Raw genomic sequence first — 24524 nt, forward strand, 5'->3', positions numbered from 1 at the left:
TTCTTAATATAAATGTTGTATATTTCATTCTGATTTTATCCGAAGAAGTCCCACAACTGTGTGGGATGAAAAGCACTTAATAAAATGGTTGAAATACTTTTTTATTACTGGCATGGTTCCTGGAATTCTCTTTGGCGACTTCTGTTTGCATTTGCACAGCCAGAGACAAAACCTATTTTGTTAACTACTGATATGCATATCCTCTGTCTTTGGATCTGATATCATGCCACTGTCAAACTATTTAAGCTGGAACTCTTTGTTTTTATCTTTCATTCTTTATTTGTTTTGTAGTTAGGTGTGCTAGCCACAAGTTCTCTTTCGTAGCCATAGGTTAGTTTGATATTGAGTTAAACAATAACTATATTACAGTGCAAATAAATAATTAACTCTTGAATTAAAAAAAAATATTCAGCTTAAACAAAATGAAAATTATTCTGTAATAAAAATTATACTGGAAATAAGGTGAAAACAAATAGTGGAGAGAGAGACCAGATAAGTGAAGAAAGACAAAATATCAGATAACTGAAGATGGCGATTATGTATTCATACAATGAAATTGCCATCTTAACCATAACATAATAAGTAATAAAATGTTCATGTACATCTGAAAAAACATCTCATCTACTCTTTGAGTACAGTATAACAGATCTGTGCTGTCTGAAATTTGCATTCTATTGGATCATCACAAGGCCATCAAGGCCTACCATATCCCATCAAAATGACTATGCTGAATCATGATGTAGTCTAACATTTCCTCCTGAGTGTGACACTGAGAAAAGGCAAATAGCCTCTTTTTATAATGTTTCTTTATATTTTGTCTTTCCCTTGATGTGTAGCATACCGTGACACAATAACCATATAAGGGCTCAAAGTAACTCTGGCCACAGGAGATCTGTAACCTGTGTATAACAAAGGAAACCAATACATAATCTAATCTCTGAAAGGATTTCTTCTTAGAAAATTCATTTAAGTCACTGCTGCCTCACTTTCCTTTGAAGTAAAAACATCATATATGACATTCTAAGCCCTCCCTAGCTTTTGTATAAAGCTTTCCCCTTAGAAAGACACATATCACAGTTATAGAAGATTGTCTCATGTACTACAAATTATGCCATGCACATTACTTAGCTATCTGTTAAACACTGTATCACAAGTATTGACCAAATGTAACAGGAATAGATGACATCAGCTTGGTGCATGGTGACTCAATGGCTAAGAGTTCTTCCTGAAGACTCTGTGGTCTTGGATTTAATCCTGGTCACTGTGTGTGTGTGCGTGTGTGTGTGTGTGTGTGTGTGTGTGTGTGTGTGTGTGTGTGTGTGTGTGTGTGTGTGTGTGTGTGTGTATGTGATATTTCCATTCTTGTATGCTGTTCCCATGTCTACATGGATTTTCTCTGTGTACTCCAGTTTTTACCCACTTCCCAAAAACTTGATGGGCGACTGGTGAATCTGCAGCATCCATATATATTGTACTTACCTTTGTCCATGTGGAACAGCTTGACATTATAAAGGGTTCACAATGAACTAGTCTATAAAAATTATTTTTGTTAACACTGATCCATGTGTACCTATTCCATGCTCAGTCAAGAAAAACAAATTATGAAAACAATGGAAACCAAAGATAAAGGAACAAAGGGGCACATACTTGTAAGCCATGACAGTATTTGTAAACAGAATATGATTTTGGTTACATAATGCAGATCACTGTAATAAATAGTTAAAATAGATGCGTCAGTAAAATATTTAAGTAATAACCCAAGCCTGGGTGTGGGTAATGCTGGATTTACCCACGGTTGGTGTGGTTTGGTCACGAGTGCGAAGCCCGAGTGGCCAAACATAGACAACCGTGGGTAAATCCAGCATTACCCACACCCAGAAGTGGGTTATTGCTATTTTACAATGATATTATTTAAGAAAAAAATACTCACTTTTCTTAAATAATGGCACTGTATAATGCTTCCTTGCTGCCCTTCCGCAGCTGTCCAGTATTCTGCAGCAATTCTGATGTACTGCGAATGCGTATGGTTACGCAGTACATCAGAACTGTGTGTGGAAGCAACGGAGAAAGGAAGATTTCCGTTGCTTTTAAAAATGTGTCTTGCTATGTTAAAAGTTTAACAAAGCGAGACAGCTTTAAAAAAAGCAACGGATCGCTATGTTAAACGAGCTCTTCCATTCTCCGTTGCTGTCCAAAAAAAAAAAGACATACTAATGGAGTCTAATACTAAAGTCTGGGTGACCTGACCTTTTTCCATTACTATAAGTCTGATTTACAACGTGCATGTTGACCAATCAGCATGCACATTTTGGAATATTAATGGGGGGGGGGTCATTGTATAATTCACTGTATATAACTCTAAGCTATTCTTTCATATATGTTACTGTTGATGGCAAAGAATACTATGTAAATACCATTTGCAAAAACAAGCTTAGGAATAGTATTGGTATTATTTTTTAAGAAATTGCTGCATATTGCTGAGGAGGAATCACAGGCCTAAAGCAGATGACCTGTGCTGACCATCTAAAAAACTCCAGCTATACTCCGTCACATATTTTCTACTCAGAAGCAATCTCTGCTTAACATAGAAGGCCATGTCAAACCCAGAGTTGTTGGACATGCTACACTTAAAGAAATCCCAATCCCTCAGAGCCATATGCTCCAGGGATCTAAACTTTGTCATAACAATGAACAAAACATGCTGGAGGGATAGGTTCCTGACCAAGAGACTCCCCAGACTCTGGAATAGACTGCCCATACATGGTCAAGCAGAGCGCCTCTTTGGCCCTCTTTAAAGGAACCTTGACGATTGGATTGGAGATAGGAAATTCACTTCGGGGATCACATCAGACGCCTGCTAGACAGGGGTCCAGGGAATTAAATATTGTGGAAAAAAATAGCCAGGGAATTGTTATAGCTAGGCGTGTACAGGCCCTAGGGCCGATAGCCTAGTACCAACCTATGAACCTATGAAGTTTTAACAAGGAATGTCCTTGCAGATGGAGAAGTGTAAGGACTTGTACTCATAGCTAGTAAAGAAAATGAGGTAAGGAGGGAAGAAAAGGAATTTACTAGCAAGGAAGATAGCTAAGGATATTTATGTAAGGGAGAAAGATATTTGCTTACAGCTATTTATAAGGTATTACTTATTTTGTTCAGACAACTGGTATTGAGAAGATAAATTAAGGTTAACCATTTAGGTGGGATCTGTGCCATAAATGTGATGAAAGGGGCAATGTACTGGGAAGTTACATTATTACCTATTGTCTGAAGCATTTATATGTTGTTATGTTTTGCAGGTCTGTTTTAAACTTAGGTCTATACTTTGCAATGGAGTTTAAATCTCTAATTGTTGTAAGGATGGAGTCTCAAGTTTTGGGACCTCATACTGAGAAACATTGGTTACTGCAGCATAAGAAATCATATGTCTGGCTGGGCAACCTTATTTCAAACCGAGTCTCATTAGAAGAGACTCAGGCAGCCAGCAATTAAGTTGCGCTTTCGCAACATAAATGTCAGAAACAGACCTAAAAATATAATTATCATCGTGAGTTAAACTGAAGTTTTATCAACCATAGCACTGAGGTCTTTTCACTCAGAAAACTGTCCATTGTCTCATAACACAATGCAGACAACTGAGAAATAAATCTGGTTTTAGAAAACATTTAGTATCATATTAAAAAGCATGTCTCATCATATTCAGTAATTAATAACTGTTTTGATCTGATATTCCACAAAATTATTCTGAGCTAAAGATCTGAGCTAAGGATCTAACTGGGATCTGACTGGGATCACAAGTTGACTGCAATCTTAACTTTGACCACCATGTGTCTACTGTATTAAGAAGGTGTACTACATAGTACACTTGATTAATAAATGCATTGCCTCGAGAGCAAAGGAGGTTATAATCCATCTATACTCGGTACTAATCAGGCCCATAATTGAGTTTGGCATGTACCGTACAAAGCACCTGAAGCAATTGAAGAGACCTCAGAGGTTTCTAACAAAGAAGATCAAGGGCCTCCAGCATGTGCCTTACATGGACTGACTAAAGTCCCTGCCACTATACTCCATGTCATATAGACTTCTTAGGGGAGACTTATGCCTGGCTTTCAGATCAATCTCAGACCCAAACCTAATGAACTTGCTACACATCCATAAATCAGATGGGACTAGAGTTACCCATTTCAGGGACCTAAATATGGCCAGTGACTTAAATAGGACATGTTGGAGGGACAAATTTGTCTCCCAGTAGACTATCACGTCTTTGGAATAGGCTACCAGCTCATGTGAAACAGAGCACCTCTATGACACTGTTCAACAGGAACCTGGATGAGTGGAAGGGGCACCATAAATTCTTACTGGGAACAGTGCCCACAACCCTCCTGGACATGGCAGTTATTATAAATGCAATCCTGGGTATTGACTATCTATGGTATTACAGTGGGATGAAATGGCTAGGCTTGGAATGACCTCCGGCCTGATAGCCTAGTAAACTGCTATGATCCTATGTGAGTCAGAACGCTGTCTTGCCACCACTTTCACTAGCAATTTATAATTCACAGTCAAGGAAAAATGCTACTAATTATCCAAAAAGTCTATTCCCTTTGTCAGATACAATGCAAATGTGAAACCCCATTGCATTTTGCTTCATGATACCAAGTACAGTTCATGACCTACACCAAGCCATCCCTTATTAATTGGAAGCCCAATTTAAATATTGCTATACAGATATGTAGATTCCATCTGACTAAACTGTATGCAATACATATTCAATGCTACTATAAATATCACAAGTAATGCAATGCATACATACATATTAAACATTTATTCAGGTGCTCTATCTTTAACAGATTACAAAGAAAACCTAATTACATGTAACTATTTTGCTGAAAATGAATTCATTAATTAATTAGTGATTTTTTGTTCTCCAGGCAATATATTTCAAAGCAAAATTTAATTCAAAAAGCCTTTAAAAGCGAGTAATATAAAATGCTTAAAACATGACAAAGGATTGACCTTTACAAAAATGGTCACTAATAACAGTGTTAATGCATATTTATTTTATGTTTTATCAACATGCTGTTCTGTCAGTCAATATTACATGGAATCCCAGAATTCAGCTCCTCTCCTGAGTATGCCTAGAACTTTAAACTGCTAGCTTGTTTTAGCTTTTCAAGGAAACTCATGTATGGAGAAAAAATGTGTGGTTATTTCACTGCCTTATAAAAGTGTACAGGAGCATTTTCACCTCTTCCATACCAATTGTTTTATTTTCTGTCACTGAACATGTTTTGAAAATATATTTGACCATTCTGAATTTGGGGTTCATGTAATCAAGAACTCTTACACTTAGCAAAATTGATAAAACAGGACTTATATTAAATCAGAAAAAAATGACTTACTGTGGCTTTCATTACCATATACTGCAACAGTTATAAACTGATGCCATCTTTCGTTAGATTCAGTTAAATAGGTAGCGTTAGAGAATTTAGTCCGAAATGTAAATATTATTAAAAAATGCATATGTTTCATGGGAAGCCAAGTTAAAATTGTGAAAAAAATTGCAGTTACCTTGCCCCTTGGTTTTTTACTTTCATCAGACAAGACTCATCATGTAAACTATTCTTTCAAGCCAAAAATGTCCTTCCACCCTTCGAAATATTCAAAGACACTCCAGGTTCAAATCACTTTTCCACTCTTACCTATTCACAGTGGGAATGCTTTTGTTCCTTTCCTATATAACTCTCTCAAATACCATCACCCAACCTCTGCCTTTTTACTACAGTGCTCAGCTATTCCTGCATCTTTTATTTCTTTCACTCACTTCCACTCAGAAACCCCTCTTTGAATCTATTCCATACTCCACTAAGACTCAACCTTTACCCTCTTTTTCAAAATTCTAATTTTGTAAAATATGCCAATGACAGTACAACTGCAAGATTTCTTTGTAAATAATTTTATATTGTGTATATACTTGTAAAGAATTTCCTAGACTGTATAATTTACATGTTTTTCTTCATTTACATATTGTTTGTATGATACCAAAGATTTAATTGTTTCTGTAAAACTGTCAATTTCTGTGCAGCTTTTCTCCCCGGGCCTCAACTGAAAATGGGCTCTACTAGGCCCAGTAGACTACCCCAGTCATCAAACTGAAATAAATAAATAAAATAAGTAAACAAAATAAAAAAACAGGACAAATCTCCTCTCTCCTATACAGTTTGTCATATTTCAAATAAGGCTACAACCTCAAAACTTTGTTTTACATTATTTTATCCATGTTGACTTATAAATAATCTAAATCTATCAATTCAGACTTAAAAGCTCCACTTACTGCCTTTCACTGCAGTTCACTTAAGAATCATCTGTTAAAAAGCTATGAATTATCTTAGGCCTGCTTATCAAAACCCTACTTTTATCTCCAAAATTCTTCCTTAAACTCTACCCATCTGTCACATAAGGATGTAATGGGCTGAAATAGGAATTGCTTCTGAATACCATACCACCAAAATATTTAAATCAGGTATGCTGCCCTTCCATTTACAATAATCTGGATCTCAACCAAAACTTTAACCCAGCTATGAATCTATGCTATGATGGCGAAAGCAATTATATGTTAACACAAGTGACCACTAGGGTGTTAACACACATAAAAAAGTCTGAAGAGTTTTTAAGAGAGCTCATCTCTCCTCACAATTATCACACCATTTCACACTATATATTCATAAATTTGCTTTGCTATCATTCTGTCCTGCTACTGTACATTACTTTAGTTTCTAAAATGGAAATACATATTTAAATTTAGATGTTATTAAACTTCTGTAAGTCTGTACTAATATATTTTTTTCAAAGTTATTTATCTTAAAATGATTACTGATGTCCTGCTGTCTATTTTCTAAATATTATTTATATGGACACGGTCAATTATAGCTTTACTACCCCCCCACAAAACATATTTTTATTAATGACTGCTAAAAATAAAATGTTTAGATTCACTAATCTAGTGTTGTCGCCTCACAGCAAGATGTTGTCCCGTTCGATTCTCAGCTAGAGTGTCTTTTGTGGAGACATGTGTGAATGGGCGTACTTTCGTTGAAGGTTGTGCATTAGGGCCGGCAACTCAGCATGTAAAAATCAACTGCCAATCATTAGCGGACCGGAGTTCCGCTGTGGCAACCCCTAACCGGGAAAAGCTGAAAGATACAACAACAACAACTAATCTAGCTTCTAACAGGAAACATCTCTATGGGCAGTATTCAGAAAGACTGTCTACAATGGGAAAGCCTTAACTTTGAAAGCAAGCCTTTCCAGTTCACTGACTGCCTGCCTGCTTCTTTTTTTTATTGCCCTGGGGGTGCCTGTATCATGGACAGGGGTCTTACTAGGGAAGCCACATGCTAATGCAGCAGTCCAGGGGAGTGGCTAACGCTAATTAGCCATGTGCTCTCCCCTAAGAATGGCTGCATTCTGGACTAACTTGGAAGAGCAATTTAAAGAAAATCTCTGCTGAGCTATTTTTTTTCTCGGGGAGTAAAAAGTGTGCACTCTTTTTTGATAGCATACTCCTATCAATCCCTGTTTGATTGGTAGCAGCTCATCACATAGCCAGGTAAATTTGTGTGTGTGTGTGTGTGTGTGTGTGTGTGTGTATGTGGGTAGGCAGATATGGGTGTGTATGCGCGTCTGGATGGGCATGAATGTGGCCATGCAGAATGAGTGTGTGTGTGTGTGTGTGTGTGTGTGTGCCTGTGTGTGTGTTTGTGTGTATATGCTTGCAACAAGTATAGGCATTCCTATGCTATTGTGATGCGTGGGTTAGTAGAGAGAACACTAGTCAGATAGGACAGTGCAGTATTCAATACACAGACTTTGTAATTACTTGCTAATGAGGAGTTCGGCTTCATGTTTACATTCACTCTAAAATGGAAATTTTCTCTGTCAGTCACATTAATTGACTAACTTACATTAGCCAATGATTACATGCAAAGGGAATTTGAATTCCAGGATGCATTACAATAGAAAAAACAAAATTATTCCTGGTTAACATCAGTCCTCACTCCCTATTAAATGTAGTAACTTTTAAATTACAATACAAAAATGATTGTTTACCCTAAAACAATAAACTTGTTCTGAAACATGGAATTTACTCTCTTAGAATCCAACAAGTATCCAGTCCCAAAGACCAGGATTTATAATAGAAAGTAGTACAAAAGATCCTTCAGAATTCTTCCTTGCATTTGAAACAATTTGTTACATTAAATTATAAAACAAAAAAAATGATCACGCTTTAGGAAGCAACTAAAAGCCTACCTATTACATGACAGCAAATGTACTTGTGGTAAGATACTATGAATTCTTAGGATTTACCTAGATAAATACATCGAATCAGTACAGTTTCTCTTAGCATACAAAATTAACTAATGCAACTGCAAAGTAAATAGTGAAAATAGTTTTCCTATAAATGTAATCTAAAGGCATATTTTAGAAGTGGTAAATGAAATGCACATACTGTATATAACAATGTAAAGCACACAGATCATGCTAAAGTTATCTTTAGTGGTCATTTTACAGTAATAAAAGCTGTTATGCTTTTTTATGTAAACTGTTATGCTTTTGAAATGTGCCATAGGAGAGGTGCTCTACAATTAATGTACTTTTGCTATGCTGCGTTTTGTTATAAAAAAGGGATTGGCTTTGCATGATTAATATACTTTTGTTTTGTGCTGTTGTGAAGTTCCAAGGTGTTGCATTTTGCTATGTGGCCTGAATGCTGGAAAGGATCCTGCCATTACTTATCTGGTTAACAACAATTAAGTAAATAATTAAACACATGGTCAAATGCGATTGATCTTCATATTACTTTTCATATCTATGTAATTGTCAGTTTTTGTGTTTTCTTACAATTTTACAAAATGTGATGATCCTAGTTTCCATTCCAAAACTGAGGCCTGTCACTTCTGTCATAGTTGTACTCAAGTGTTTCATTACACATTCCAAATACACTGAATTATTTCTTTCTTTATTGTTCTAGCATGTATACTGTCAAAGCTTGAGTCATTATCTGCATAGCTTAATAAAGGAAGGTGCTTGTAAAAAAGGTTACAGGTGATAAGGTCATTTCTCAGATGTTAAATTGTGAAACTTGAAGACAAACCAGCTCATGTGTAATAAAAATGATTTAAGTGTACACACAACAAGGCAATTAAAAGCAAGACACATGTTGAGATGTTTTTTTTTTCTTAAAGGCATTTACAGTTGCTGAACAATTATTAAATTATTTTAGTTAATGAGCTTCCTTTCTTTTTAATAACAGACTGACCTAATTGTGCAGTACGATGTATATCGAGCCATGGGAGTAGATGCCCTCACATCATCTCATCCACTGTCCTCAAAAGAAGAAGATGTTAATACTCCGAGTGAGATTAGTGAGCTGTTTGATGCTATTGCATACAGTAAGGCAAGTTGCTTTTCTTGTGATTTGTTTTGTGTTCTGGATGCGAATATCTCTGCTGCTATTGTTGTTGTGATAGAACAGCGTGGGTGTAACAGGGAGAAGAATAGTATAGTGCGGCGCCAATGCAGCGCAAGAAAGATCCAGGGGATTCATATGTTCATAGGCAAGTACAAAGCTAGCTGCACTTATAGACTACTTCAAAATTACACAACTTCCCTTAGTGAGACTCAAACCCTGTACCTGCTGCCTGTCAGCTAAACATTTTGACTACTATGTCAACCTCTCCTAAATACTGGGTTATTGGTCTGCAAATTATTACAAGCCTAACCAATAACCAGAGGCTAGAATCAAACTCTGTACCTTCTATGTGTCAGGTAACCATTATGTGAACCCTCCCTCTTTATTATAGGTTCATAGGTAAGTATTAGGCTAGCTGACATTGTGGACCATTTTAAGCATAGCCAATTTTCCTCAAAGGAGAGAATCAAACCCTGAACTGTGCCTGTGAAGTAAACACATTAACTATTATGCAAACCGAAAAGAATCCACACAGACTGTGACTAGAAGTCAGAAGTGAAGCTTTCACATGGCACTGGTCAGTGCTAATGACTAAAGCCATATTAGGGCAGAACCTCTTGTGTTGCTGAACATAATATGTCCTAACATTAGGTTGATTTGCATAATTGTATATATTCTGTCATTGTCTATATCATGGCAGGCTTCATGTGCAAGGAAGTGTCCATTTTGCTCTGTGTGTTCACCTAATGTAGAGCTACATGGAGCTACAAGGAGATGCATGCTGTTGTAGAATTTGCAGTAAGGCAGCTGAGTTATTCTGTGTGACATCATATGGAGGCAGCAGGCTGCTCTTACCAAAATAAAAAAAAACTTGTGACTGTGGCTTTGCATGCAATTATTTGCAAGCTGGCAGTTACTAACTGATAAAACATGTGAAAAATAGCAGGTAGTAAAGTTGGTCAAAGAAGTCATAAGTCACAAAAAGAAACTTCAATGAGAATACAACAGACACACACAGATAGGCAGGGATCAATAAAGCAGGAAGAAAGGTAAGGCAGCTGCTGAAATAAGAGAGGAAGGTAAAGGGATGCTGCAAAGAGAGAGAAGGGCCTTAGTAAGCAAACTGACTTTAGGAAAAAAACGGGTTAAGCGGATAGACAGGAGTGGGGTAAAGGATGAAAAATGTATAAGGATGACAAAAGAAGAAAAAGGTTAACAGCAAAACGTTGGGAAAGTAGGGAAAGAAGGACACGTCTAAGGCATAGAAGGTACAACAACATTAAGGCGCCAGAGAGCACCCCTGCAATACCAGACTACAACTCTTACCACACTTTTCGGCAACCAAACCAGGACCGAAACACTAAAGGTGGAGGAGTGCCAGTATTCACCAAGGATATTCACACCACCAGGCTAGTTGCCCAACACAATGCATCTGAAATTCTCCAGGTGCAACTAACACTAGGCAAGACTGCAATCCAAATTGTAGCTTGCTACAGATCCCCCACCATGCCCCAAGATTCTCACTACACCTTTCTAAACATACTGGAAAATATTAAGATAGAACCAAACACCCTAATACTGGGCGATTTTAACTACCCTGTCATTAACTGGAAAAACTACTCGGGTACCAAAACCTTTGCCCAACGGTTCTTGGAATTCATAAATTCCAATGCCCTGGATCAACTAGTCCATAGTCCCACCAGGTGCTCCAATATTCTAGACCTGGTCATTACCAACATGGGAAATCGATGCTCCACACCTATGGTCACCCCCTCATTAGTCAGGTCTGACCATTAGCTAATCACCCTTAACATACACATCCCAACCCCTCCCCCCCAGTAAGGAAACCTCCATAAAAAACTTCTCCAAAGCCAACTTCATGCTACTCTAGTCAGAAGTGACAAACTTCATGACACCCATGCAGACAGGAACTGAAAGTTCGACTGCTGAATCCTACACTTAGGCACTGTACAAGCACATCCACTCATGCATGAATCGTGCCATCCCAGATAGAACCAAGATGCTCTTCTCCAAATAAAGGAAGCCAATCTGGTTGTCCCCTGCCATAAACAAACTTTACAACAAAAAGAAGAAACTGTTTAAGAAAAGAGGAAAATCCCAGGATGCAAAAAATTCTCTTACCAGCCTCAGTAAGAAACTGAGATCTCTCATAAAATCCTCCAAAGCTAGTTACGAAAATAAAATTGCCAAAGATTCCAAAGACAACCACAAGGCATTCTATAACTATATCAAGAATCTAAATGGCAATGCTCAGATCTGCTCTGAGCTAAAACAGAATGGCATTAAATATACTGATCCCAAGGATATTGCCAATATCCTGGCAGATCGATTCAGTGCCAACTTCACCTCCCTGTCACCCCCTAAATGGCCCATCTCAATACCGGAAGATTGCCAAATTCTGGTAATAACGGCCACACAGGTAAAAAACGCACTCTCCAAAGCTAAGAATACAGCATCCATCGGACCAGATGACATTCCGGGCTGTGTACTACATAAACTATAATATGAACTGGCACCTCACCTAAGTGTCATGTTTAATCATAGCCTCACCTCAGGTTTCGTGTCCACTGAGTGGTGAAGAGCTACAGTTATCCCACTCTACAAGGTGGGATCCACCTTGGATCCCTGAAACTACCGTCCCATCGGTCTGACCAGCCTTATCTGCAAGGCTATGGAGTGTATTATCATGGAACTTATAAACAAAGACATTGGCAACCTTCAAACACTGGACCCCACCCAGTTTGGGTTCGTGAAGGGCCGATCTTGTCTCCTGAACCTGATTGACTTCTTCGAATCAGTCTCCAGAGCCATAGACAAGGGTAAGGTGGTCCACACAGCCTATCTAGACCTCGCCAAGGCCTTTGACACCATCCGCCACTCTGGAATCATAGATAAACTTACTAAGCTGGACATTAATCCCTATGTCACCCAATGGGTTGCCAACTGGCTTACTGACAGAACCCACACTGTAAAAGTAGCTGACGCCAAATCCAGCTCCAGACAAGTGACAAGTGGAGTACCTCAGGGTTCAGTCCTGGGACCACTCTTGTTTGGCATCTACTTCTCTGAAGTACAGGCCAACATTAAGGGACTCTGGCTAACAATGTTCGCAGATGACTGAAATTGTGAGGCATTATTGAATCCCCAAATGATGTGGCTACTCTACAAAAGGGCCTTACAGAAACAGATGCTTGGTGCATGAGCCATGGGCTCAAGCTCAATGCCAATAAATGTATAGTTATCCCCTTTGGGAAAAAAACATGTACCCGTGAATTACCACATAGGTAGCAGTACACTAAACACCAAAAGTATGATAAGAGACTTAGGGACACAGGTGGACAGTGGTCTCACCTTCAATAACCACATTGCCACAACAGTCAGGAAATCCTTCTATGTGGCACATCTCATCACTAAGGGCTTTTCATCCAGAAAAAAGGAGGTCATTGTCCCACTGTACTCATCCCTCATTAGACTCATTATAGAATACAATGCCCCATTTGGTATGTACCTCTCAAGACATCTGCAACAACTGGAAAGGCCACAGGAATACCTCACTAAAAGAATCACAGGCCTAAAGAAAATGACCTAAGCTGACCACCTTAAAAAACTCCAGCTATACTCTGTCGCACATCATCTACTCAGAGGCAATCTCTGCTTAACATACAAGGCCATGTCAAACCCAGAGCTGTTGGACATGCTACACTTACAAAAATCCTAATCCCTCAGAGCCACATGCTCAGGGATTTAAACCTTGTCATCGCAATAAAAAAAAACATGCTGGAGGGATGGGTTGCTGACCCAGAGACTCATCCAGACTCTGGAATAGACTGCCCATGCATGTCAAGCAGAGTGCCTCTTTGGCCCTCTTCAAAGGAACCTTGACGATTGGATGGGAGAAAGGAAATTCACCCTGGGGATCATGTCAGTCGCCCTGCTAGACAGGGGTCCAGGGAAGTAAATAGTGTGGGAAGAAATAGCCAGGGAATTGTTATGGCTAGGCTTGTATAGGCCCTAGGGCTGATAGCCTAGTACCAAGCTATGAACCTTTAATGACTAGAAGACAGTCTATAATCACAAAGCAAAACAGACAAAAGGCAATGAGACAGATTAAGGAAGCTTACAGAGGGTCTTCAAGAGAATTAGCAGCATATTTGTATTGATTACAAAATTAAAATGATTGTAAAGCACTTAAAAAAGTACTATGCAACTGTGTGTATTAAATATGAAATGATAAACTAGAAAGACTCATTGATGTCTGGGCTGCAATTCAGTAGAATTTTAAATGCATTACTATCTGAATTTCTACATTATAACATTTGATTTTTTATACTCTACAGGGAGCTTCAGTAATAAGAATGCTGTCAAATTTCCTCACAGAGCCCTTGTTTGCAAATGGTCTCAATGTAAGTCTCAGCATCACTGAAAAGTTATATTATTTCCATGTTTTCTTTGAAATACCAGTTATTTAATTTGGGTGAATAACTTCAAATGAAATACAGTGAGGGAGTTTGTGCTGCATCTGTAAATATATCAAGCATACGAAATGGCTTTTTTTCACATTAAGGAGAATTTTCCTTGTTTGATCATCAGGAATTCTTTTTTTTTTTTTTACTTGTTTTGACTGTTAAGCAGACAAACAGATATTATTTATTTTTATGCCCATAATCTGTTTCTAACTTTCAGTTTGTCTCCTGTTATTCTGTCTTCCTTTGTGTATGCTCTTAATAACATTTTTGAAATGATGTCATGAACTACAGTCATCAGCTCATCAGGCATTTTTTTAACAGCTCAGCCAAAATTCTTATTTCATTAATGACAAAAAATGACTTCTTTCAACCCACTGATGAACTTTTGGCACAAGCAGTGCTAATGTAAAGTGAATACTTCTTCCAGAAAGCTTCTTAAATGGTACAAATCATAAAGCAATCCTTTTGAGCTTCACTACAGCTAGGCATATCTCTTCTCTACTGATCTAACACTAATCCTATCCCTCATAAATACAGTTCTGCTGTATCACTCAAGGGATTGTAATAAAATTGTTGCAAGATGAAATGCAATTAAAGCCACTGAGATTTAAAATGTTCTTTAAATAAAGTATTTATTTTTTGTCAGTAATGCATATGATTCTGTTATGCAAGACAACAGATGAATGTTCCCTACCTGCTATATTTTTCTTTCTTCTCACAGATGTACCTGAATGAATTTGCTTATGGGAACACTATTTATGATGACCTTTGGACACAACTTCAAAAGGTAAGTTAACAATTTATGATGACCTTTGGACACAACTTCAAAAGGTAAGTTAACAATTTATGATGACCTTTGGACACAACTTCAAAAGGTAAGTTAACAATTTATGATGATCTTTGGACACAACTTCAAAAGGTAAGTTAACAATTTATGATGACCTTTAGACACAACTTCAAAAGGCAAGTTAACCTTTAGCAGTAGATATTTTCAATGTTTTCAAATGTGCATTAATTAATGATCATTATTTTAGTTATATATACAACAAGCTTTTTTTTCCACTTATGGTTTAGAATGTGGTGTCATTCTACAACTATGGTAATAGAAAGCAAGTTAATTAAATATCCAAAGAAGAAAAAGTGAATGGACCACTGAACTTGTAACAAATAAAAAATATATGCTTTATTCAAGTTGTAGTACATTTTCACCCAACAAAACTTAATTTGATTAAAAACAAACTTTTTCCCAGAATGCAGAAGATTTTTACTTTCAAAAACACCAATAATATACCACCCTCAAGAATGTAAAGTACACATATCACTGTATTCAAAGGCCAAGCAAACATTCAAGTAATTGCATTAGGATAGTTCATAGTTAAATGTCGACAGACCGTTACAAGTCTAGAAAATAATCAGAGGTCAGAAAGCACCTTACCTTGTATCTGTGAGGTAAAAACCTTAAGTATTATGCCAACTTCTCCCCAAAATAGTGGTTACCCTTTTTATCCAAAAAAAGTAAATGCTGAGAGGTCATTTTCTCAAATATTTTAGAAATAAAAGTGGTGAAATTAAATTTCAGGAAGGTACAAAAGAGATGGAAAGCAAGTTATTGGATGGTATACCTAAAGAAAACTTTGAAGCTCATAGAAATGAAGTACTAAAAAGCAAACAGGTCACACAGCTGCATTTGTTTTATCGAAAGAGTCATTTAAGTGGACAGTGTTAACAGTTCAATAATCTTAAAGATAAAGTTTATATGATCCAGAACACTGTGGAAACTTGGGCTATTAGATCCATGAAACCTGAAGCTGGTGTCTGAAGATGCTAACATTGTGGAAAAATTAAGCATGGCATTTACGTTTGTATATGAAACATTAGAATAAAAAAGCTTTTAATGCATAGAAGAAGGAGGTAAATGATATCCAAATAATGTGGATATATATATAGATATCAATAATGTAAAATGTGTAATTATGAGTTCTAGGATATAAGAAGAGCATAACCACTTAAAGGGGTAAGGTATACCTTTAAATGTTCTACTATATGTAGAAGTGAACATGTGGTATATATGACTGATTGCAAATGCAGTATATATGAAGTTTGGTAGAACTTAAGAGACCCTTTCCTGATTGTATAAAGGAATTTAGTGCTGCTATCAGTGAGTATGACTACAAAAATACACCAGCCAAGCATATCTGTAAAAATAGGGAAGGAACGTCTTTTTACTTTAAAATGCTGCAAAGGTTATATTAACCTAACAGAATTGCAGTGTACAGAAGTCATGTGCCAGATAGAGTTGAAGGCCCATTATCCAGGTTTAAATTACATATTTAGTATAAAGAGATTATTGAAATGCAAGGAAAAATAGAATATGTATGTTTCTGAAAGTTAGTTGATAAAATCACACATGGTTAGCTTTTTGTCTTTTACTGTTTAAATGCATAAATGTGTTGAATTTTCCAAAAGTTATTTAAATCTGATGAAACCATGATAGACAAAAGCTTAATGTAAGTGCAATTCAATATTATGCTTTATTTATTTATATGTTTATTTGTTTGTTTTTTTGGGGGGGACATGTCCTTTGATTTACCTGCATTTTGTTTATCTGGTTTCATCTGACATACACTGTTTTATGCTGCAGATATTACTCTTGTCCCTTTGATAATTTAATTACAGCTTAGTTTATACTATCTGTAATTTTAAACATTGAGAAACAGATGATATTACTTTGAAAATTCAACTCAAATTAACAAAACAGCAATTGATTTGATCTTTATTTAATCACAAATATATATCCGTTTTCATTCCAAGGTAATATGATTAGTGCTCACCTATATGTCTTGTAGGAGATACATGCAGAAGAAGTGCTAAATGAAGTAGTGCTCATCAATTATAGAGTATATGAAACATGTGCACTATATGTCTAGACTTTTAAGGACTATAATTAGAATATTATTTTCCCTCCTATGGTTTGAGATGGTTGATGTTGAAATTAAATTTCTACAGAAGCTGTACTATACATATGTTTATATATTTTATATGCATACATATATATATATATATATATATATATATATATATATATATATATATATGGATTCACTTCATAACATTGAAATATCAAAATACTGAAACTCAAAACACTGAAACCAAAATACTGAAAGCTCAAAATACTGAATACTCAAAATACTGAAACTCAAAATACTGAAAACACATATTATGCGTAAACTCAGCTTAAACAACATAAATCATAACAATTGCTACCAAATATATAAATATATCAACTCCAAGATTGCACATAGTGTAGTTAAGTGCAATCTTGGAGTAGATATATATAATTAGCAGGGGGTGTGGGGGGTGCAGGGGGGCTTGCCCCCCTGCATATATTTGGTAGAAATTGCTATGATTTATGTTGTTTAAGCTGAGTTTATGCATAATATGTGTTTTCAGTATTTTGAGTTTCAGTATTTTGAGCTTTCAGTATTTTGGTCTTCAGTATTATGAAGTTTTGTCATTTTCAGTATTATGAAGTTTCAGTGTTATGAAGTGAATCCATATATATATATATATATATATATATATATATATATATATATATATATATATATATATATATATATATATATATATATGTGTGTGTGTGTGTGTGTGTGTGTGTGTGTGTGTGTGTATGCATATGTATATAGTTATATTTATATATCTGGGAGGCAGACAGTTGGTTGAACATCCAAAATATCAAATGTTTGGAATATCAAAAGTTCAGAATGGCAGTACAATCAGTCAAAGAAGCATTTGACCAATGTATATCAGCATTACTTAGCATAAGAACACTCAATGAAAACCAAGTGAAACTCTTGGACTGGTACATTAAAAGGAAATAATAAAGTAGAATGACCAAGCAGATTAAAACATACAAATGACCCTTTATTCCACAAAGTGTGTATCACGGTTTAGCACTTTCATCAGTACATGACATCCTCAGAACCACTAAGTAGTGTGTACAATGCAAATAATGAATAAAAACTATTGAAAAACACACCCCATGAAATCAACCCAGTCATACATCAGAAAAGTAAGAAACCCACCAATCTTATGTCAAATATTGTTTCCAATGAAATTCATGAACTATATTAGATGAAAATCAATCATAGGCCCCCATTTCATTTAAACACACCCCTGTTGTTCACCCAACAGAGTAGTTAGAAAACAACTACCACCCCAGTATGTAGAATAGGAAAATCAACAAATAGTCATTGTAAAACTGAGCAGTTCACAAAAGTCTGTAGAAAAGTGATAACCAAAGAAAATCTATAATTTTGTAGTCCTATATTTAAATTCACTAATAATCGAGATGGAATCATTCATACCAAGTTGTGCTGTAGTGTTAAGTCTCCATTGCCACATCATTTCATGGTGTAGCAAATAGATTTTTCAGACACCATTCAATATATTGGTTTTACAATTTCTATTGGTTGATTTTTGTATTCTACATAATGGATTGATAGTTGCTTTCCAGCTATTCTATTGGGTGAACAACAGGGGTGTGTTTAAATTAAATGGGGGCCTATGATTGTTTTTCATTGTATACATTTCATGAAATTCATTGGAAACAATATATGACATAAGATTGGTGGTTTCTAATTTTCCTGATCTATGATTTGGTTGATTTCATGGGGGTGTGGCTTTACAATAGTTGTTATTCATTGTTTGTATTGTATGCACTATTCAATGGTTCTGAGGATGTCATGTATTGAGAAAAGAGCTAAATCGTGATATACACTTTGTGGAATAAAGGTTTGTTTGTGTGTTTTGAGCTTCATGGTTGTTCTACTTTATTTAGTACAAGAACACATTACAATGGTGGTTGGGGACATTAACATTTCCCCACTGAATTGTGATCTCAGAGTTGGTATATATAATTATCAGGGGGAGTGGGATCACAGGGGGCTTGCCCCTCTACAAAAAAATAGTTTTCTCTTTGTTTTGTTCAATTTTTGATCTGCTGTTTAAACATTTGTCATTAGAAAAGGTGTTTTTTTTCAATTTATTGTCTGACACCCATATATATGTATATCTATCTATCTATATACATATTTATGGATCTACGTCATAATATGAAAAATCCAAAACATTGAAGACTAAAATGCCGAGGCGAGAATCATGAAAGCGGAAATGCCGAACCACGTAAGTATTCCCAGGGTAAGTAAGCACTTGCCCAACACTACATTAAAACACACTGCACTATCTAAAACCCACCTAGGTGAGGGAGCGGTGCCCCCACACCCCCCAACTATATATGCGAATTCTGGGATCACACTGCAGTGGGAAAAAGGGCATGATTCCTCATGTTGGGCAAGTGTTTACTTGTCCTGGGAATACTTATGTGGTTCGGCATTTTCACTTTTGTGATTCTCATCTCAGAGTTTTAGTCTTCAGCATTTTGGATTTTCAATATTATGAAGTAGACCTGCATATATATATATATATATATATATATATATATATATATATATATATATACACATATATTTAGGTTTAGAACAGATTATAGAGTATTCAGAAAGTCAAATGTAGCCTGGTCACAATCATATCACTGACTTTCCTAAAACTCAAAGTGGTTGTACTGAAATCAGGTGAGAACAGGAACATTTCCTCTTTTCCCACCACAGTGCAACTTTGGAGTTGGTGTATATAATTTGCAGAGGGTGTAGGGAATGCAGGGAGGCTTGCTCACTTGCAAAAACACAGATTTTGTTGTTTTTGCACTGTTCAGGTTTTTAGAAAATTGATGATGTGGTCTCAGCCTTATGACGTTTGACTTTCTGAGCCCTCAATAATCTGATATAAATTTATATATATATATATATATATATATATATATATATATATATATATATATATATATATATATATATATTATACAAAATGCAGTGTCATTTATATATGTTGCTTCTGCCTATAGTTAAATGGGATTCTTCAGGGAATAGGCGAGTAAAGGATACATAGCTGAGCACATTAAAAAATATTTCAGCAGTTTGGAATATACAGAACTTCATACTGTAATGTTAAACAACATATATTATTCACATCCAGTTGATGGTATGTACTATGCCATTTCAGTATTACTTATTTTGTCACAATAAGTTTTTGATTTGGAATCCTTGGTTACCCTGTATTATCAATATATACTTGACATTGTAGAACATTGTGTGTGCTTTATGTGGCAGGTTGGGCGCCGGGCTGGCAACTCGACAACGTAAAATGCCACTGCCAGTCATGAGCAGACAGGTAATCTGCTGTGGCAACCCCTAACCGGGAAAAGCTGAAAGAAGAAGAAGACTTGCCATTGTAGAACATAGTCTGAAACTCTTTATTGAAGGTTTAGATTTATTTTACCAGTGCAATCAATATATATAAATATATTCAAATATAAAATAAATAAATATATATATAATAAATATATCTCTATAGTTTTAATCTAGTCAGAAACTCTTCATTGAAGATTTAGAGACTGAACTTCCTAGCTATATGTTAATGCCAAAGGACAGACACAGAAGATGGGGCCGTAGAGTTATACAATACTAGAAACATTTTTTGGATGTTCTAGCATTTCTGTCCTAACTTTTGAATATTTTATGATTCCTTTATTAACATAGGTATGAACAATTAACATATGCTGTAAGAAGTATTTATTCACTCTTATATCAGCTTCTGAGATTTATGACCCAGTCTTGGAGGCAGATCACAATATGTACACGGTGGAAGACATTAGTGACATTAAGTGGTTTCACAGCTTAATAAAACTGAATTTTTATTTATTCTTTGTTGACAAGTTTAAGCCCACAAGTCTAGTGTCCTCTTTTGTAGGCGGTATTTATACTCCTAGGGAAAATTTTGCCAGGACACTAGGAAACTTGCCCAACTCTTTTTGATAGGTGCTGTGGGATCTGTTGCATTCACTTGGGCTACCACCAACTGTAGCAGATGGTACCACTGTTTAATGTCTCATCCAAAGGACAACACATTCAGGTGTACAGCACCCCCCCAAATGCTGCACTACATTATCAGCAATTCAACATTATGCCGTTTAATAGACCCCCAAAGCTTTCTGGTCTTCCAGTACTACAGGTGAGTGTGCTACCTGTTGTGACACAGACACTGCCTAACAGGTCATAACACTGGGATGGTTTTGCATAATTATATGTACATTGTCAGTGTCTATACCATGGCAGACTTCAAGTAAAAGAAATTGTCTTTATTGCTCTGTGTTTCCATTTAAACTCTTGGGAACATTAGCATGTCTGATAGCACATATTCTGAGTAATCTTCTGCAAATATTAAGCATTATGGTCTGGGAAGAGGAAGGGGTCTAACAGTTTTCCACAGTAATGGCAGTTAAGAGTCTACCAAAATGGCCCACTCAATAGTCATATAAAAGACACCTGTATAGTCTTCCCAGAGCTTTCTAATAATATACATATGAGTGTGAAAAGTTTGTAAACTACCATATTTCCAACATGACTCCCTATTGAAATACAAGCACACATAACACTGAGTGCTGACACACCAAGAAAAAAAAAAAAAACAGAAAATGCTGGAGAAGACCAAAAATCAAATATTGCTCTTCTCTTTTAAATTTGATTTTGGCAGTTGGAATGCCTGTCTGCACCCCTGGATGTGGTGGTGGGGCAAGCTCCCCCACCCTATGACTTATATACACCAACTCTGAAATTGCCATACTTTGGAGAAATTGGAATATTCAAAGAAATGTCCACCTCAGACTTATAAGCAAGTCTGCTGTTTTTTTTTTTACCATTCAGTCTCTGTATTCTGGGTTCCAGCACACATACCATGTCTTCTCAGATAGATCTTGGCTCATTTAGTTGGAATAAAGTGCCACCTGTATAATATGTGCTTAAGTATTGTTAAAGACACATTCCCTGATTTTAGAACTTCAATGACTCATGGTCATGTCTCTACTGAATTTTACTGCAAAACATTAATAAACTCATCATCTCAGGTCTAGATGGCATTTTTCAAAAAATCAATAGCCTTCTTTGGAATTCATTTATAAAAGAATCTGATCTTCATATCACCAGAGCTTAGCTCAATGGTGCCCCTCTCGAAATCTTAAATTGTGTTAGATACCCTCTTTTCTAACACAGACTCCTAAAACCAGAATATTGAAGACTGCCTATCCACATACCCTCAAAAGTCAACATTCTGGGTTTTGCGGCATTACTGAGCAGACTGGGAGGCAAGGTGGTTCAAGTGGTTTTGAGCTAGACCTTGCAGTTCCTGGGTCTGGGATTCAATTCTGACCTCTGGTGACTGTCTGACAGCGACTGCGTGTCCTTCCCTTATCAGTGTGGGTTTTATACAAGTACTTTGGTTTCCTACAGTCAAACAACAAACAGACTACTAGGTGAAGACTAAGTCCCACTGTACGATTTAACATAAAAATATATGTGTATCCAGTTACTAAGCCAACATGGCTGCAAAATATAAATTTTATTAGAGAAGCACTTTCATGTTTACAAATCACTTCTTCAGACTACCAAGCATAACAACTAATCAAGTATTCAAATCACTTATCAGAACACAACATTCTTATTCTAAAACACTATAAACTTTCAAATTCCACAAACAAATTAAACATATATTTTCCAAATACTTATCTTAACACATCTAAATCATCTCTACTAATAAAACAAAAACTTTTCACCAAACACTTCTTTTTAATCAATGCTAAAACATCAGTGGGGGAATGCTCATGCACTACTCTTTAAGTCTCCTCCTCTAATATTTTCACTAATTATTTCTAATACAAAAAATCTAAAACTATGTTGTAAACCTTCTGATTTCACTCGTGCTAATCCATTATTATTCTTAGCATTCTTTATATCTCTTATGTGCTCTAATATACTTGATTAGTTGTTATGTTTGGTAGTCTGAAGAAGTGATTTGTAAATCGTGAAAGTGCTTACTTTCTCTAAAACAATTTATACCTTGCAGCCATGTTGACTTGGTACCTAGATACATATATACTTTGGTTTCCTCCTACCCCCAAAAACCTTCTGGCTGATTGGCGGCTCTTAACTATTCACATAGTTTGTTCTTATCCTTGCTCTTGTGGCCTTAGTCATAGCTGAGAAGGATCCCTGAGAAACCAGCTCACTTATCTAGTTAAATAAATACATTAAATTAAACGTTCTTTACATATCTGCAAGAATAGCTGTTAGCCACTGAGGTCTTTTATGACCCCCCATAGACATGACCTGGATAAAACAAGGCTTCAAACCCAGCCCTTGATCACTTTTTTCTTTCCACTTCAACTTTGATTTTATTATAGTGCTTTTCTCCTAAGCACTTATGCAGTTGTCAAAGAGATGCAATGAACACAATAAAAATTAAATAAATATAAATTCTGCAGTACTATTAGTAACATCAATACTCTGAGCAAAATATCAAATGTTAGACACAGAGCAATGAGTGCAAACAAAAGTAAATGTAACCTGCTAGTAATACAAACATGGCCAGCTCTGCAGCAGTGTGCATATGCAGACTCACTGTATTTTAAATATAGAAACTAAAAATGTCACTTTTCTCAAAGTAAAGTCCCAACTTATAGTACCCAAGAGTAAAATTCAAAATTTTAAAATAGTTAAATTATTAGTCAAAGCCCAATTGCAGTCAGCTTCAAAGAAAATACTCAAAGCTCACAAAACCCCTGTGGTGAGTGAGCAGAGTATGGTAAAATAGGAAACTGAGTCCAGAATAACTGCAGAATTATCCAATTACTGACTAATTTTGGAAAGTCAGAGGATGCCTGAGGAGTGGAGAAAAAGTATTTTGGTACCTATCTTTAAGAATAAGGGTGATGTGCAGAGCTACAGTAACTACAGAGGGATAAAATTGATCAGTCACAGCTTGAAGTCATGGGAAAGAGTAGTGGAAGCTAGGTTAAGAAGGGAGGTGACGATTAGTGATCAGCAGTAAGGTTTCATGCCAGGAAAGAGCACTACAGATGCAATATTTGTTCTGAGAGTGTTGTTGGAGAAATACAGAGGAGGTCAGAAGGAGTTGCATTGTGTCTTTGTGGACTTAGAGAAAGCATATAACAGGGTGCCTAGAGAGGAGTTGTGGTATTGTATGAGGAAGTTGGGAGTGGCGGAGAAGTATGTAAGAGTGGTACAGGATATGTACAAGGATAGTGTGACATTGGTGAGGACTGCGATGGGAGTGACAGATACGTTTAAGGTGGAGGTGGGATTACATCAAGGATCATCTCTGAGCCCTTTCTTATTTGCAGTGATGATGGACAGGTTGACAGATGAGATTAGACAGGAGGCCCCATGGACTATGATGTTTGCAGATGACATTGTGATATGTAGTGAGAGTAGGGACCAGGTTGAGGAGACCCTGGAGAGGTGGAGATATGCTTTAGAGAGGAGAGGAATGAAGGTCAGCAGGGCTAAAACAGAATATATGTGTGTAAATGAGAGGGAGGGTAGAGGAATGGTGAGGATGCAGAGTAGAGCTGGTAAAGGTGGATGAGTTTA

General features: G+C 36.4%; 1 protein-coding gene across 3 annotated transcripts in view; it reads left to right on the forward strand.

Moving 5' to 3' along the window:
* The window catches only part of LOC122807225 (alanyl aminopeptidase, membrane), a 1192582-nt gene that overhangs the window by 851725 nt on the left and 316333 nt on the right, over window positions 1-24524 (forward strand). For all 3 annotated transcript variants that reach the window (XM_044078301.1, XM_044078300.1, XM_044078302.1), the window contains 3 exons: window positions 9317-9460; window positions 13834-13899; window positions 14684-14749. In XM_044078301.1, the coding sequence (XP_043934236.1) occupies window positions 9317-9460; window positions 13834-13899; window positions 14684-14749 (276 nt within the window). The remainder of the gene's footprint in view (window positions 1-9316; window positions 9461-13833; window positions 13900-14683; window positions 14750-24524) is intronic.

Source organism: Protopterus annectens, chromosome 7.part0, assembly GCF_019279795.1.
Source record: "Protopterus annectens isolate FY-2018-M chromosome 7.part0, PAN1.0, whole genome shotgun sequence".
Classification (NCBI taxonomy): domain Eukaryota; kingdom Metazoa; phylum Chordata; order Ceratodontiformes; family Protopteridae; genus Protopterus; species Protopterus annectens.